Raw genomic sequence first — 18,141 nt, forward strand, 5'->3', positions numbered from 1 at the left:
TTTATTTATTTATTTATTTATTTATTTATTTATTTTTTAAACCAGAAGTTTACATACAGTGAATTAAAAAACGACACACACACACACACACACAAGTTAAATCAGATCTAACTTCTCCTAGTTGCTGGAGTTCTGGCCTGTTTCTGCCTGGAACAGTCTGTTGGGTTTAGTGTTGCAGCTGTTCACCAAGTTGCCTCTCAGCTACAAAACCTGACATTTACTATATCCATAAAACCTGCCATCATTATTATTCTACTGTATATGCTGCCACTCTGAGACATCACCAGAAAGTATGACTTTGCTTCACCTTGATGACACACAGTTCTACCTCCATACAGATTTCCCTTCAGCATCTCCAACAAAACAACATCATGGATGGAAAGTAATCGTTTGGTCAGGGTCATCCCATGAAGACCATCACTAACAGACCTGCTAACCTTGCATTTGTTCTGGATTCAAATCCTGATTTTTGTTCAAGCACAAAAATAATTTGTCTTCTAAAAATAAGACAAATTATTTTTGTCTTATACAAAAACAGAATACTTCTGCTCTGATTGCTTAGCAATCAGAGCAGCTTCTTGTTCTGCGTCTCGCTTCGTCCACAGAGACTGGACCCTACACTATTGAGAAACAATTGCTTCCTGGAGGCGTGGCCTCAGTTGAAGATTAAAATTCCACCCAATCTCTAACGTTTGGCTGACGTATATGACGTATACAATGCTTATTGGAAACCGTCTGCGCTGTAAACAACCATCCTCCACTGTGAAGAGAGAAAGGCCGATCTGAATAACACAGCTGTTAATGAGAATTCAATATTTGGAAGGTTAACCAACATGAACTTAACGGCTTTGTTCACTTTTGCTAAAACTACAGGCAGACTACAATTCAGAAAAATGGCATCATTGTTCACAACTTCAGTTCTGAAATTCTACCAGAGAAATCCAAGTGAACAGGAGAAAACCCAGACTGACTGTCTGTGAAGAGATATTTTAATCGAGGGGAATTGCACAGGAAGACAGGAGGAGGCCATGTTAGAGCAAAATAGCTGGGATTCAACATTTGGACCATCAGTTGTGTTTTTGAATTAAACAGAAAATTAGATATTTTTCATCTGCACCATTTATTTTCTCTTAGAGTTGTTCAAGATCAATATTTTAACCAAAGATGACAATAAGAAATCCCTCAGTCGCCCATGTCTTCTTACCTCAAGCACGAATGGCTCCGTCTCAGACACTTTGCCCGTGGCGACACACTGAAACGAGGCGTTCTGCCCGGCGTTCACCTCCACGTCTCCCAGCCGAGAGAAATGAGGCACCTTGTCTGTTGAAGTGCAGACAGAGAGGAAAGACTCGGATCAACGCAGCACCTCTGGAGTTCAGTGATGCTGTCTAAGATGAAAACAAAGATGGAGGAAAGCTTACTCAGAACCTCTGCAACAAATAACAAGTTCTTCTGTATCCATTTATATTCAGGTAAATATTGGAATTGTTTTTGATTATTTTTTTCTCTCTGGCAAAAATAAAGGAAAGAAAAATCACAACGTTGCACCAACCTTGATGTGATTTTTGAAGCACCGTCCCTCAGCCCAGGAAACTGAGTCACCGTGCAAATGCATCTCGCTCCAAAGAGGGAAGAGTGGAGCAGAGGCTGAGTTTAGATTCCAAACTAAAAATAAATCAGTAAGTGTGCCGATTTTGAAAGTTTCAGGTCCCTCCATATTTTTTTTTTTTATCTAGCAAGGATTCAGTGATTTATACTTCACAGTCAGTCTTGCTTTTCATGAGCACCAGAAAACAGATATCTGAATTTCATGAGGTCATAAATACGCCACATTATCATTCATTAACATTTTTCTACATGTATTTATTTATTATAAAAATATACCAGTTCTCACTAAAAGAGTGGATCTTGGCAACCATCACTACCAGCGACAGTTCAAAATGCTGGTATTTTTAGATGATGTGTTGTAGCAGCACGGCTTTGGTTAGGCCACATTTCTAAAAATGCAACAACACAAAAGGGAAAAAACCTGTAACCATAATTATATTGTATTTAGTTAAGATTAAAGGTCTGTCTATTCATCTATCTATGAGGGTTTTTGAGCATTATCAGTCCTTCAAATGTCATGCCAAATTGCTCAATTGGATTTAAGTCTTGCCTGACTGAAAAAGTTACACTTCTTTTATTGTTTGACTTGCTGGTGAGTTTTGAATCATCGTCCTGCTTCATAACCCAAATCTGTTTAAGCTTAAGGTCACAAACTGACGTCCAGACATCCTGGAATTGACAAAAAACATTCAATGTGGGCAGTGGTGAATCTAGAAAAAAATATCTACAGGGTGGGAAGAGAGAGGCAAGGATTTCTCAGGTTGGCAGCATATGATAGAATTATATATGTAGATTTATATTCTAGAGCTCCTAAAGAGACACTGAATGAAAAAAATAAAAAAAACTTTCTCTTGTGCAAGAGATCTGGTGCGCATGAGAAAGTAACTAGTGCACACCAGATATTCATTTTCATAGGACAAGTTTCACAACCTTTACTGCTTTTAGAACACTATTATGCTGCTTAGCAGGCAGATCTGGGCCACCCTGTAATGAGTGATGTAATGGTGACAGGTGAGCATTGCTGTGCACCGCGCTGACTAACTGCGTCTTGTTTATGTGACTCTTTCCAATGTCATCTGCAGCAACATGGGAACTGTAGCCATGTGGTAACATAGAAATGCAGAGCTGAGTATCATCCATATAAGCACCGTGGTTTATTACTGTACAAACTGGAGTCAGCAGATGATGGGGGACAGTGGACCAAAAAAGGAGCTTTGTGAGATTTGGACCACTTTGGAACTTAAGCATGAAATTCCTACCAACCTTCCTAGTGATCCATTCTGCATGTCTGGATCAATAGCACAAACATAACTGATGATGATAAAGACAGTGAAAAGATCATTTCCCTAACAATGAAGGCGACATAGCAAAAAACTGAGTATAATGTTCAACCAAATTCCAGCTACATAATGTTCTCTGCCAGAGCAGCTACTGGCTGTCCTTCGCCTGTGGCATCGCAGTAGTTTTACAAGTTCCCATCTGGGAGCTTGAAGACGGATGAAAAGGTCAGGCATTCAGCAGGACAAAAGAGACGGCACCCCGCTGCGAAGCTGCACCTCCGGCAGCCTGACAGCTACAGGCTGTCTGTGCTTATGTATTCTCCTCCATTAGCAGAATGCATTGTGGTCTGTAGTCACTTCTGGGACGATGTGGAGTTTTCTGGACAGGTCAGCTGGATGCTTTCAGAGGGGTCAGTGAGGGTCAGTAGGTAGGCTGTGAACACTATAGAATCTGCTACTTACAGCAGGGATAGTTGAGCAGCACGGTGTCATCCAAGGCAATGTAACCCTGCCGCTCTTCGGAAACAGTCGCTTCAAAGATGACCTGAGGAGATCATGGAGAAATAAATGACTACAGAGCTTTACACCTTGACAAGCACACTGATTGGAAGTTAGAAATTAAGAGAGAAGGGTTAACCTAATACAAGCCTGACTGAATTCAAACAATCCATAATACAAGAATCCAGTCTAGAGGCAGTTAGATGATGAGTACCTGTTTCATTAATAATCCTATGATCCTATAAGAACATGACCGCACGACTTCATTGATATGATTCTGTAGTTTCTGGGAAAACAGTGACGAGATATCAGTAACACTTGAAAACTGTTTTGATTTTTGCATTAAACATAAACCAAAGACTCACATTATTTACTGTTTGATAAGTTTTGCTGTGTAAAAACTATTAGGTAATAGGGCTGTGTAATTTTTGTTGATTCTGCGATATTTATCAATATTTTTTTCCTCAGAAAGTATTGATTTTTCATCCGCGAGTATCAATACATTAAATCCTATTTTGAGTTTTATGTCAAATCCACATGAATTAAATGACAGCTGTCACACATGACAGTTACAATTAAATAATGTAATGAAATAGATAAATTACATTATCTAATATAAGTGAATAAGACAAAAAAGGTTCCTTTTCTGCATAACCAAATGCCAAATAACATTCAAACAAAGCAAATATATGTATAACAAAAACATTTATTACACCAGTATTACACTATCAGTTCAATTAATTCAATTAAAGTTTATGGAACTGTCACAGAATGTCATCAAAATCACTGTCCCTCTAAAACCTTTCAGAAAATTGTAAAAATGTATTGAATCATATAGTTTGCTGAATATCATGATATATATAGTATTGTGAGCAGAATATCGTGTATTATATTGTATCGTGACATTAGTGTATCGCTACAGCCCTATTAGGTAGACAGCTATGTTCAACATAATGATGTTCATTTCAGACTGATTGGAGGGTTTTATATAGTACCATTTTTTTCCAATTTGACACAATGAATTCATCAAAAACTGGTTTTCAAACGCAGTTTTTAATAATTTTCTCTTTTGACACTAGGAAAAGACTAAGATGGTGCTTCAACATTTTGATTAGAATTTATCTGAAGATGCTGGATCGCACAAGCTTTTACACTATTTTTATTCATTGTGTAAAAGCTCTAGAGGACAGTGTGGCTGATGGTTGCATCATGTACTGTAAATGAACACATCACCTGAGTAAAAGCTTGGAACTATTTCTTAGATTCAGATTTAGAAATAAATACTACAGGTTTCATTAGACCTGCTTCTCCAGCTGGTACTTTCATTAGACCCAGAGGAACACAGCAGGAATCCTTTAACACAGCCTAAACATGAACTCACTCATCTAAGTGAGCTGGGCGCACACAGAGACTCAAAGTGACTTCCCAGCATGCACCACAGTCATTCTACGATCCCCAGGATTAATTGCAAACCATCCCCTGTGAAAGCCTTCTCATTTTACTGAGCCGCTCTGTCTGAGCTAGCAGGTGCTAATATGACAGCGGTATATGCCTCTGACATGAGGTGTGCACATTACCGCTGCCGGTCATCTGTCCGCAGCCCAGCGCCTGTGAGCGTGCGCTTAGATGGCAGGGAGATTTGCAGTGTTCGCCATGCTTCAGGCTCTGAGTGCCGGGGGCCAATCAATAATGCTGAAGCCTTTGGTGGATGGATACAGGCTAAGCTTTTCTTTCCACTAATTTATTTTTATTTTTCATTCATATGTCGGGTCATTAGGGACGTCTGACCGATTAACTCCTCAATTCATCACGCATCAACGCACCCACCAGCATCGATTTGCTCAGCTTTGCGCTGAGACACTAAGCTCCTCTGCATCTGCACTCACTCAGAGAGAGTGTGTGTGCGTGTGTGTTTGTAACATGCACAGCCAAAAAACAAGCATCAGTGTCCAATACCTGTGCGTATGCAAACACTAAGCTATTATGCAAATTGCTAAAACTCAATCCCAGCACGGCATGCACAACTGCAGATTAGACAGTTTGCTTGACAAAGAGAAACAATGGCCGCCCGTAAAACTCTGCCCAATAAAACACAAGGGAAATATAGTACTACAAATAAACAAGGCAATATTATGGCACAAAATTTTTCAGAATATTGAGGGGAACATATACAGAATCCGCTGTTTAAGCCCTTAAATACATTTTGTTATGTACTTTGAGTTTGTATGATTGCAGAGAAGTTTAATTTAGAATGTATTGGTGCTGCGTAGATATATTTAAATTCTGTTTGGGTCATTTTTCAATTCATTCAATTATGTTTTTTGAACTTGCTGAACAAGGTCACAGATTTCAAGCTAACAAATTTTGTCATTTTTACCATTTACTGAAATTTTGCAGTCAGATTTCCAGGATGCTGAAGCTACCTGGGAAAGTTGAACTGTTCACTTCTATGTGCTCGTATTCAAAAGGTGTGTGTGTTTTATGCAAACATATAAAAGATGCTAGCCTCCACTTCGAAGAGAGAAGGACTGATCTGAACGTAGTGGCTGTTGAGGTTAATTCAATATTTAGAAGCGTGGCCAACACTGACTGAACGGTTTCCTCCACTTCCTCTGCTGCCACTGATAAAACTACAGGCAGACAAAAAATCTGTGTCATTGTGCACAACTTGTTAAGTGCCTTGAGATGAAATTGGTGCTAAACAAATTGAATTCAATTGAATTGTCCTATTTGCTGATTGGCCCAGGTGAAATTCTACCAGTGGAATCCATCTTAATGGGAGAAATCCCAGAAGGAGAGATGAGAATTGGAAATCATAAGGCAATAACCAGGCTGAAAAGATCCAGAAGGAGAAAAAATATAGCAAGGGAAGAGAGATGGCAGGAGAAAAGTTTGATGGGAGCAGCAGGAGGGCCGGCTCACATGAAGAGGGATCTGTGTCATCAGTGGTAACAAAAGAAAGTGACACGGTGACACGAGAAACAAATCCACCTCAGAGGAGGAGCTCCGCTCTGAGCATAGATGGTTAGGAAGGAGTCGCACATGAAAAAGAGAAAGGAAAAAAAAAAAAAAACAAGCAAGGATTGTAATGTCCACCTGCTGCTGCTTCCTGCTTGGCTCATGAGATGCAGCGTTGCGGAAGCAACCGGCCTGCAGGGGAAAACATTTACCCAACCTAACCAACACACCGGAAAGCCAAAAATATTCACACCCCCTCAACTCCTTCACATGTCGTCACATTACAGCAACAGATGTATGCATTCATATTCATACTTGACTGATAAACAGGCCTCCGGTCAGTAGGTGGCAGCAGTGTTCAAATTAACTGACCAGCTGCTTGTTAAAGCCAGGAGAACCAGCACAGGTACGAATACAGAGCTGACTGAGGAGGAAAGGATGTTTTTGAAACATGCCAGTATGAACCTTCATAGAGGACAAATGGAGACATTTGTGACAGTGGAAAAAGAATGGCGGCAGAGATTAGTAAAGCAAGTATGACTGAGTATGATGGCCAGACGAAGAGATTTAAAAAAATAAATAAATACAAGAATAAAGTCATAAAATAGTAGCTATTGGCAGAATAAAGAGGCATTTGCTATTGTTGGAATAAAGTTGTAAAAACATTTAATAAAAAGTTGTAATGACAAAAAGCTTTTATGGTTAACAAGTTCAAATATGAAAGGCTCAATAAGTCTGTGGTTCTTCCTCTGAGAGACATTCACTTAAATGATTGTTTTAAAGTCCTGCTGCTGATAATAACTTCATGTTGATGTGTTAAAAGATGAACATTTTCTTTATTTGTAAAACCAAACCAAGTATAATTTCACAAGATGCTCAGTTTTTCTAATTTTAACACAGTTTGGTGTGGAGTTCTGATATAATTATGACTTTATTATTAAAAATCAAACAAAAACCTATTAGTCTAGCCCTAATAATCCACTGTAAGTGTCTGTGGGTCAGGACACAGACACAGCCTAAGTGACTCTGGTTTGCTGTGAATGCGAAATGTTATGAACTTTTCATGTTTTCTGAGGAGATAAATAAACAATATTGTTGCAAATTATGCACAAAAATGTTAAAATGCTATACCTTTTGAAAAAGAATAAGCCTGTGAAGCTGACAAGTAAGCATTATTTACAGGTTTAAAAAGTTTTACTGTTACATCCCAATGAATCATTTGCACTTTTTCTCTTTTGACTATCACACAGACTGAGCAGTCTGGTGTGATTTAGTTCATGGCATGTGTTAGAATGGCCTAGTAAAAGTCTACATGATATAAGGATACTTATGAGATTGGAAGAGAAAGTTGAGCAGATAATAGTTAAGACAAGAAGCAAAACTGTAGACTAAAAACAGAATCTGCCACTTAGCGGAAACAAGTCTACAAACCAATTACTCTGGATATAAAGTGTTGGTTTTTATGTGTCATTTAGTCATTTTTTTCCACTGCCTCTCTTCCACCTCGATTGGAGGGCAACACCCAATCCCAGAACTCAGAGGAGTGACACCTAAATGACTGATGGGACATTTGCTTTGCTTTGCTTTGCTTTGCTGCAGTTGCACTTTGCTTTTACTGCCGCTCAACGGATCAATATAAGTAAGAGGTCTTTCATCCCCTCTACGGTTAAATGCTTGGATAGACTTGGAAATATTCTAATTAATAGCTAAAAAGGCGCCCATAGTTTTAACAACAGTGATGTGGAAGCTAGAAGTATTGACTAGAAGTTTCTCAGAAGTAATGCTCAAGGCCAAGAACACCTCTGATCACAGTCCATCATATCTGTGCAGCCCGTGCCCCTCCTGAGGCGCTCCATGATTACTGGCAGAATTTTTTTTTTTTTTTTTTTATCTCATCCACTTTAAGCACATTCTCCCTCTCTCTCTCTCTCACACACACACACACACACACACACATTCTCCCCTAAAGCCCCTTTGAAGCGTCCTTTGCCTGGGAGGGGCTGCAGCTCTTGGGCCGATGTGTCGGCTGGCAGCACCTGACACAGATCTTTATCGGCTATGCGGCGCGGTGAGAGGAGTGGAGCCGGCCCTGGGGGGCTTTTGCCGAGCTCTGAGCTCGGTGTCGGCATGGACAAAAGAAGAGAATATTTTTTCCCAGTCATACTGACCACTGAAAGTGCTTCACACTACAGACACAATTTTACACCAATACTCTGATTGGTAGGCAGGTTGGGATTAGGGACTTTGCCCTGCACACATCGACGTGACAAGAAGACGCTGGAATCAAACCTACAACCTTCCGATCGCAAGGCAACTACTCTACCACCGAGCCACAGAAAGGAAGATGATATTAAAAGGGCTGTTTTTGTTGGGTTGGTGTCACTTGATTAGAATCTGGTCACAAAGGGCTGCAGCATTTATATGGAACGTTGAGAGAAAAGGTTTGGTCAGGAAAGGTACACCAGCAACACCGACAACTGCAGACCTGGAAGAATGGTGAAGTAAAAATCATAGAAACAGTCACCAATTGAGAAACCAGTCATAAACATACATTTTATCAAGTGCCATCACCAATACACATCAAAAATGTTGGTCAGTAAAGATTTGGTAATTCAACAGCAGCTCTAACCAGGTGGGTTTTTAGTCTAGATTTAAAGTTGTTTTGCCGTTTCCTAGAAGTTTGTTCCAGATTTGTGGTGGATAGAAGCTGAATGTTGCCTCTACATGTTCTGGTTCTGGTTCTGTGGAGGCAGAACGAACCACAACCAGAACCATAGAAGAGTTTGGTAAAGATTCACAGGCCGCTGAATGTAGTTGGAGTCCTTTTGTTAATCTACTCCTAAACCAGAAACAACCTTAAGGTTGAGTTATAGACTCACTTTTGAAAGTTTCCGTCGAGGTAGTAACCTCTTCTAAGCCTCCTTGGAGATCTTCAGGTTATCGTCATCAGGAAGACAAGAGACACCAAGCCTGTCTGGCTGAAGGCTTTGGAGGCAACACCTCAGCAGATCCACATGGTGATCACCTCATGTTAGTTGTACATGGTTGTAATGTTTGGTGTTTTGGAAGACTAAAATGTCTTGAAAATAACCTTTTATTGGAATGATTTGATTATGCAATTTTATTTGTTGTAAGTTTGTTGATTATTCCTTCATTTAAAAAAGCATTTAGTCTAGTTCCAGTCTATGTTATATTCACCATTATGAAGGTATTCCTGAATTGACCTTTTTGTTGTAAGGTGCCTTTAGATGACATGTCATGAATTGAGGTGGTATAAACAAGCCAAACTCAACTGAATTAAGAAAAAGTGGACATAGAGGAAGAAGACCAGGAAAAAAAGTGATTACTTAAATAAAACACTTTCAAGCTCAGTCAAAATTTGCAGCTTCTCAAACAACCCAAGACAAATCCCATTTGGGGAAAAATAAAGTTTTAGGTTCAGATTAGACAAAGACTGAACTCTTGTGCTACAACGTCAGGAAGTGTGTTTGGAAAGGTCAAGGTTCTGATTTCAAACTTAAGAATATTGCACTAAGTGTCCAACATGGTGGTAGTAGCTACATCTTCAGGGTCCGTGTCACTTTACTGGTATTTATGCGTTGCTCAAAGTTGGTGCAGTGATGAGAAAATCCTCCGATCTCATCAATGTCATCGTTAATCAACAACTTCTGGCTGAAACGTGGGTGGAATTGGCTGTTCCAACAGGAGAAAGATCCCAAACTAGATCTGGATGAAATCAGTGGAACATGTTGAGTGGAACATGGTGATTGAGACCGGAATGGTCCCGGTCTCAATCACATCAATACTTCACCAACCATCCAGAAAAGCTGCGTCTGTAATAAGAAACTCATTCCTGTCTCTTTTGATGAAGCAGACAATCTTTGTTCCTGATCCGTGTGGATGCTCCTGCTTCAATATCTGCTGCAGACGATTCAGCTTCACAGGAAACTTAAGGAAGTCTGTCTCTTTGCCTGCTGGGAGAACTTCCATCAACAGTAGACCCTAATCTAAACCAGACTGTACGAATCGGCTCACTCCACTGAGATCTCCTGTCCCTAGTCCTCTGGCTTCGCCAAACTTTCCAACATCCACACTAAAGGGAAAATAAATCATTACTTTAATTATCAGCTTGGCTGTTGGTGCCAGCGATGAGGACAGGAGAGCTGAGGACGGTGCGGCGCAGGCTGTCCTCATTGATCTCTTCAGGCCTGTAATCCATTAACTAGCTCTTGATTTATTGAGGTGGGCCTCAGAGTGCACCAAGGTTATGGAAGCAAACACCCACCACCACTCAATCTCCACCTTGAACACACTGGGTCAAATGGAATTGAGGTCAATTGACTCTTGGGCAAAACTCATGCTCCTACAGCCACTGCCTCCTCATTACCAACAATTTCAGGGAGAGGGCAGGGGGGTAGAGCGAGAGGGGGGAATCACTAAGAAGACGGACCGCATTAAAAAATAAACTATCAGCTGTAATGAGGTGAGGAAAGGCTGTATGCAGCCGTGAGAATCTTACAAGCTCCACAATACCACTAATTATGCATCAGCACCGATGGAGGCATCAAACTGAGCTATTGATCACAGTGCAGCACTCAGGTAAATGGACCAGTAAATAATGATACAAGCTAAACATGCAACCCAGAAATTACACCGCGATTGAAACGGCTTGTTGTACAACACAGCAGCAAATCTGCTCTACTTAAACATGCATGTTGAGTGGGAGAATAGAAACTAAACTACACCGTAAACCACCATGAAGGATTAAACTGAGTCTAAAGTAGCTTGGTAAACATGTGGCAGCTCCAGTGAAAACACATGGAAATCATCGGACTAACGCCTCTCCACTAGCCCTGGAGATGTAATGAAAACCATAAAATGTGGATTTTTCTCAATTAAATATAAAAGGTTGTCACTGATTTGGCTGGCTGCTGTTACGCATTTTTCAAGCATTTTGATTGGTCAAGGCATGCTATCTGGTCACTTAAAATGCTAAGTAAACGACTGTCTTTTTATTTGGCAATAATTTCAGATGTTTTCTGATGTTTCTTATGTTTTCAGTGTTTCATAATGATCCCTAATAATTTTAAAGCAATCATTTTCTGATCAATCCTGTTTGATTTTTATCTTAAAGGAAGAAAGAAGAGAACTGAAAGAATTAAAAAACAGAAGGAAAGAAACAAAGAAAGAAAGAAGGAAACAAAGGAGGAAAGAAAAGACAGAGTGAAAGAGACAGAAATAAAAAGAAACAGAAAGGAAAGACAGATGGAAAGATTTTCCTTACATTTTTTGTAAATATCAAATAAATATATTTACTTCTCGGCCATGTGTAGAGCACCGCCTTACAAATCAAAATCACTCTGACTGACTTTCTTGTAGACAGGAAATCAGGAAAGAGCCAACAACATCCAAAGCACAGCAGGCTTCAGAGAAGGAAGAAAATGTTACTGCTGATCAAAAACGACACAAACGGGGATATTTGTTAAAAAGCACGTTGATACGAGTGTAAGGAAAGCATTTTGTGAGCTGTTGAGAGAGGAGTGGAACTTTTTAAAACATGTTCATCCATAAATTCATGATGAAAAATTATTCAATGGACACCAGCAAGTCGACCTCTGAGTGGCTCCAGCAGAAAAAAACAAGGAGTAATTATATTTTCATATGGGGTTGATTTGGATAGCTTTTCCCTCATTTGAAAACAGCTGATTTGTATGTACTCATATTATCTTTGTTAAAATTAATTTCATGATCTGAAATATTTAAATGTGACAAGGGAGGCAAATACTTTTTCCCGGTTTTTCTAAATGTAATAACATAATTAGAGGCTTTTGCTTCTTTTTTGAGCATCACACTGAAGCATTTTTTTATTATCTGTGGACAAAATATGGTCCATATCTGCTGGCAAGTGGGCTGTTTGCTTGGATTTGAGAGAAAAATCTATAATTACCAGCAGGTTTTGCTGGCAGAGTTACATAAATGCATTGGCAGAAAAGAGGCAAATACTGGGTGCTGTGTGAAAGAAAATGGCATGATGGCCTCAGTACCCACACAATCTGAAGACCTGAATCCACACACTACATATGGATTAGTAAAGATGAAAACATGCCAAAACAACAGGTGTGTTTTACTGAAATTTGGAGGCAGACGGGTGTTTATGGTTTGAAAGTGGTTGAGCTTAGAGAGTGACTGAGCAGAGCTGGTATCCCATCCATCAGCCTTTTCAGTTTTTCCAAAGTCTGGCTGCAGGTGTAGCAGGGATAAGTAGACATTATTTCCATAGGAACATTCTACAACTCGTCAGGGGGGGGGAGCTAAAGTTTATCCAGTCCAGGTACATGGTCTGGCTCTGCCACTGGTTCTCTGCCAAGTAAACCTGAAAAACCTCCAAACTGAATCATCCAGAAGACATTTTGATGTGATGCTCAAACCACCTAAACCTTTTTACAGAGTTCATCTGCTGCAGGCAGAAGCCAGACACCCTACAGAGGGAGTTCATCTCCAACTGAGCATTCACAGTCATAATCCACACACCACTTTAAACTGAACCTTTGACTACAGACACGTTACAACATGTCTACGGTCAGCTGTTTGCTCATTGGTTTTAGCTGTCAAGTTGTAAACATAACGCGCTAAATCTTAAATGTATAAATGAAAACTGAAAGAAAAAAGGGATGCAGTGTTTTGCTACTAAACTGTTAACATTCTGACAACTAGAAAACAAACTTCTAAAGACACTAGACGCTAGATGACTTTGACTTCCAGGCAACGTTTCACCACAGTATAAAAAAAATCCTGACCCAATCTTCAGACATTAACAAAGCCCAACCTAGTTTACCTTTGGGTTGGGTTTTCCATGTATTTGTCTAACCTGGTAATCGCTGGGCCAGAAGGTGCTGACGGCCAGCTCCACCTGGTGCCACTGTCGCCCCTGGGAGCCAGAGATATTCCACACGGCGCTGCCCTTGGGGCCGCCGTTGACCCGGATGAAGACCTGCAGGGCCCCCGGGCTGTGGCCGTCACGGCTGTACAGGAAGTAGCTGAACTGTATGCAGTGAGTGTCGTTCTCACTCAGGGGGAGCAGGTACAGCTGTGCTCGCTGGCCCCCCAAATGCTGAGAGGAATTGACCATCATGAAGGACCCTGGAGGGAAAAACAGGAAGTGATTACCACTGACATCTTCTACTTACTGCAGCATGAGCCTGTAAAAGGAGATTTGAAAGTTTACAACACTAATAAAAAATAAAAAAAAGATATGACCTTGCCAAGCAGCTTTAGCTATGCATATTTCACATATAACAGATATCAGAGCATTTTCACCTGTGAGACAGAGCTAAACAAGCCAAAATATAGAAAGTAACAGGATCTAACTGGTCGGGCTTCAACTGGAACACTCCTAGGATAGAAATGTCATGTTAGTTTTCAGCCGCCGAAGATTGCCTGCCATCTTCCTATTTTTAAACCCCCGGTACAGAGCCCAAGTGCCAGCGCTGACAGGTTCAAGGATGCTTCTCAGAATATCTGTTAGTTGCTGTCAGGCTATTTGTTTGAATTTGGTGTCTCCGCGCTGCTACCTGCTCTCCTCCACCTTTGCCTCTATCACTTTCTGTCCTCAGAACTGCACCGGGTGTCAGATTGGACTTTCATCTCAGAACGAGGTTTTGCAGATGTATCAGCGGCTTTTTCTATTTCTGCAGCACAGCAGACTCACCCTGGACAAGAAGGGCACCTGGCGTTAGATAGAGGAGAAATAAGTTGGTGCTTTCAAACTAATACTAAGCTGGAGCTGAGTTGGGAAGTTTTTATCTGCCAAAGTGTTGCTTATGTAAAAACTCAAACCTCCAAAGAGTTGCTCTTTTTACATGAGAAAGTGCCACATGTGGAAGTTTAAATGATCTCCAATATTGATGGGAAACATTTATATTTTATAGAATCTGTCTGTATTCAACAACTAGCAGAAGAGTCTAAAGACGACATGTTGATCTAACACAAATCAAATTTTGAGTTGTGTTAGTTATCTAACAGCATGTCATTAAAGTCATGGCAGTGACAGATGTAAACCCTTATATGAGATATATTCATAATTCATCATGGTGCTAGCGCTAGTCATCCATCAGCCAATCAGAGGAGACCTCGGCGTTTTATTCAGGCGTTGGAGCAATAAGCCCCGCCTACTTGGGAGCGGCTATGTGTGCGCTGTATTGGGTTAATTGTAGTTGGTAATTTTACAGAAGAGTTACGGATTCAACATGTTGGAATGACACACAACATTTTATGAACTGTGATGCTGAGAGAGCTCTGCTGGAGCCAGATGGACACTGACCAAAAAACACCCCCAAAAACAAATCAACAATCATCCACCACATCCTGTCTTCTTCACAGTTTTTGAAACTAGAATTTATTTTCATAATTTCAATTTGCATAATTTTATGGTCAATGGAAGTGCAGCTAGTGACCCAATAAGAGCACCACTTCATCTCATGCTACTCCATGCTGACACTCCATCCACACTGATGAAGATTCTCTCATTAACACGGTAAAGCGGCTCCAGCTGATGAGCGACCGACCTGCTTCCAGAACCTTTAGCTAATCTGACCTCTTCAAGGCACTCTTAGACTGTGATCAGATCATCCGATTTTCACGCTAACTGCAAATAAAACCTAACACCAGCCGGTGTCGACCTGCTGAGAGACACAGCCAGGCCAGACAGCAGGTATCATGGGTAGTGTAGTTGCCTGAGGACCCCAGTTGAGGGAGAGTGCAATCACAGTCTGGTCTCCGGCCATTAATCATCCTGACACAGTTATTAGGGCCTAATGGCAGCCGAGGGAATGCTTAAACCAGAGAGATGGTGATAATGCTTACATTCTGACATGCAGAACGAATATCAGCACACACACACCCCGCCTCATAAACACACAAACACTGAGGTCCCAGTCTAGCAGCCTTCCCTGCACCACTGTAAGAGGTACAGTCCTCCTTCAGCTCACCTCCTTCCCCTTATCCTTTCTCACCTTCCTCTGTTTTGTTGACTTTCATCCCTTATTTCTGACAAGTTGCCTTGTTTTAACACAAAATATGTGTTTGCTGTTTTCTAGTCAAAGCAATAGTTAAAAAATATCTTTAAAAAAAATCTATTAGCAGGTGATGTGTCAAGTCATTTCTCTCAAGGAAATGACTCAACACTCCTGAGTGTTTGGATTTCTGTTTGTTTGAATTTCATTTTCTCTTATGGGTTATTAAGGTTCAAATAAAGATCTGGCAATATTCTGTTCATTTCTCTGTGTTTATTGTTTTTTAGGTGTTGCCAGATCAGTTTATTCCTTTGAGTTTAGTCCCTTAGATTTACTCTTGTGTTCTTCTTTTTGTTTATTTGAGTTTTATTTCTTGGATCACTGTCTGACGTTTTCTCTTTTGGTTTATTTCTTCAGTCCCAGTTCTGTTAACTTCGCTCAACCTGCTTCCCTGTTACTTACCCTCACCAGTAACAGCTCACACAGCCCCCCTGTTGGGTTATCACATTCACGCCACTCACCTGATTCTCCTACTTTGTAAGTTTCTGGTTCTTCTCCAGAAAGCGGCAGATTCTGCTGTTCTATCACAGTCTCCACTCCTTTGTTGGTTTTTGTCAACGTTCAACATCTCGTTCAAATTCTGTAAATGTTTTCTCATCATAATCATTTTTATTACACAAAGCAGAAGTGGCTGTCAGTGCTGTGGATCCACTAAACCTGTCGTGACAGTTCCTGGACTGAAAGTAATGATTTTACATTGTTAATCAGAAGATGGGGTGTTAAAAGCAAACCGTAATCTTTTCACACTTTAAGGTTTGAGAGCGGCTGTTAAGGACTAAATTGGAAAGAAACTCAATCATGCTAGTAGTAGTACTTCTGTCAATGAGTGTTTATCAGACAGGGCAGACATGCTGGTTAGTTGATGGAAAGATGGACGGTGCTAAATAACAGACTAAGACTTCAGTCTGCTTTAATCCAACTCCAGTTCATTTGCCTAGAAAGACTGAGTGTTTGAGGAGGTTTGAATGGAACTCTGATGTGAACCAAAAAAGTGAACTCTGGTCCACCTAAAAAAACTCAGTCTGGGTTTGAGGGAAGTGAACTTTGGTGTGGTTCAAATTAATATTAGAATGCCAAAAGCCAAAAGCAGTCTCCACATTCCCCAGAATGGCTTGCCAGCACAAGGCATTCTGGGGAAATACAACCAAAGCAAATGTACTCGCACTCATGGAAGAAATGGCTCGTGGTCTTTTGCCAAAGACAAACTAGAAGTCCTCCTAAAAGCTGACACTACTCCATCGTTGTTTATATTTGCAAAGAGGGAAGTTGCGCTCAGTGTCTTTTTCAGAGGTTTTCTTGGTGCAGTGCCCCCACAGTTGGTGGGGTTGGAGGGGAACAGGTTTTTCAAATGGTTTGTTTTGGTTTGTGTAAAATACAACCACAGCAGCTGGAAATGGAAATGTTGCAATTTTGGTCTCCAGTCGAACTGAGTCTAATAGACTATGAGGTATGAAAACACCAGAAAAAATAAGAGAGAAGCTGAGATTCACCTTCCAGGAGGAAACAACAGTAAATCTTCAACCTGTAGTACGGTGGCATGGTTTAGAAGCACAGCTATGTTTGAAATCTGAGTATTTGTGGCATGACTTGAAAATCTGACTTCACAGTTTTGCAGTACATTGTTGCTAACACATTAAAAACCACATCATGTGAATAATTATGGAAGGGTCTGTAATACAACAAAGTGATAGTGGATATTAGAAATTCAGGCATTTTCTTCTATCAGCCCACACCTTTAGGGAAATAGAAAAAAAAAATCAAGTTGGTCAAAAGGTAAAGTGATAAAGTGAAGTTCATAGACATTCTGGATATCAAGAGAAAAAAAATGCATTTCACCCAGCCTCTCTGACCACTATGTGCTACCTCCCTCAGCTGAGCCATTCCTACTGCTCCCCAAAGCACGGATGTGATGTCAACCTGCCTGAAATATCCTGTGATAACAAGCAGCTACTGTCCTTTGAGATCTTTCTGTACTCTTGGACAACACTGACATTTTTTCTCTGCCTCACAAGCTTTGCAGGAGTAAAAGCGGAGCAGTCTATTGGCTTATAGGCCTCTGCAGCTGCTTTGATGTGCCAGGGCTCCTGGGGGGCGGTGTGCTTAAATTACTTTTTCTTCAGCTGCGAGAGCAGAAGCGACTTAGTATTGGAGGGCAAGTCTCCAACTGTCCCTGTGAAAAACACTGCATGGAGATGAGTGGGAGTGGGGAGAAAGCATTCACAATACATTCACAATGCACCACTATTCTTAGCATATGCAAACATCTTTAATGAACTGTCTGGTAAATCCGATGCACACTGGTGAAAGAGACGATCTGTGTGCGGGTCCACCCAGTGGTGGAGCGAGTGAACAACATCTCCCACCTTCATGACTTAATCGCCACAATCTGATGAGCCAGATAAACACTTCCTGACTTCCTCACCAGTGGCAGGGGCTGTTTTCGTAAACAGCATTGACAAATTGTCAAGGTAAGAAAGTTATTCAGTCATACAAGATTGTTTCATGGTTTTGAGTCCAAGTGCTGCTTGCTAGAGTAGTTCTGTGTTTGGGGGGGAAATGCCCATCCAGTATTTTTTTATGAAGTTTCTGAGTTAATTTTTCTGAGGTTAGAGTTTTCTGTATTGCTGTTATAATACCCAGACCATCAAATATATGAAGAGTAAATGCAGCTAGACAAATTATTCATCCAATCATATTGGGATTTGGAGCCAAAAGAGAGACCATTT

The 18,141-nt window shown here is 40.6% G+C and overlaps 1 protein-coding gene across 1 annotated transcript in view; it reads right to left on the reverse strand.

Annotated features, from left to right (window-relative positions):
- LOC106963979 (receptor-type tyrosine-protein phosphatase U-like) overlaps nucleotides 1–15,380 on the reverse strand; it is a 105,345-nt gene extending 89,965 nt beyond the window's left edge. The window contains exons 1-4 of the mRNA XM_015059189.1: nucleotides 15,356–15,380; nucleotides 13,213–13,523; nucleotides 3,351–3,432; nucleotides 1,205–1,320 (exon numbers count right to left, since the gene is read on the reverse strand). Coding sequence (XP_014914675.1) covers nucleotides 1,205–1,320; nucleotides 3,351–3,432; nucleotides 13,213–13,523; nucleotides 15,356–15,380 — 534 coding nt within the window. The remainder of the gene's footprint in view (nucleotides 1–1,204; nucleotides 1,321–3,350; nucleotides 3,433–13,212; nucleotides 13,524–15,355) is intronic.
- Between the last annotated feature and the right edge of the window lie 2,761 nt (nucleotides 15,381–18,141).

Source organism: Poecilia latipinna, unplaced genomic scaffold (assembly GCF_001443285.1).
Source record: "Poecilia latipinna isolate Pla-1442-1.1 unplaced genomic scaffold, P_latipinna-1.0 Scaffold1609, whole genome shotgun sequence".
Lineage (NCBI taxonomy): Eukaryota > Metazoa > Chordata > Actinopteri > Cyprinodontiformes > Poeciliidae > Poecilia > Poecilia latipinna.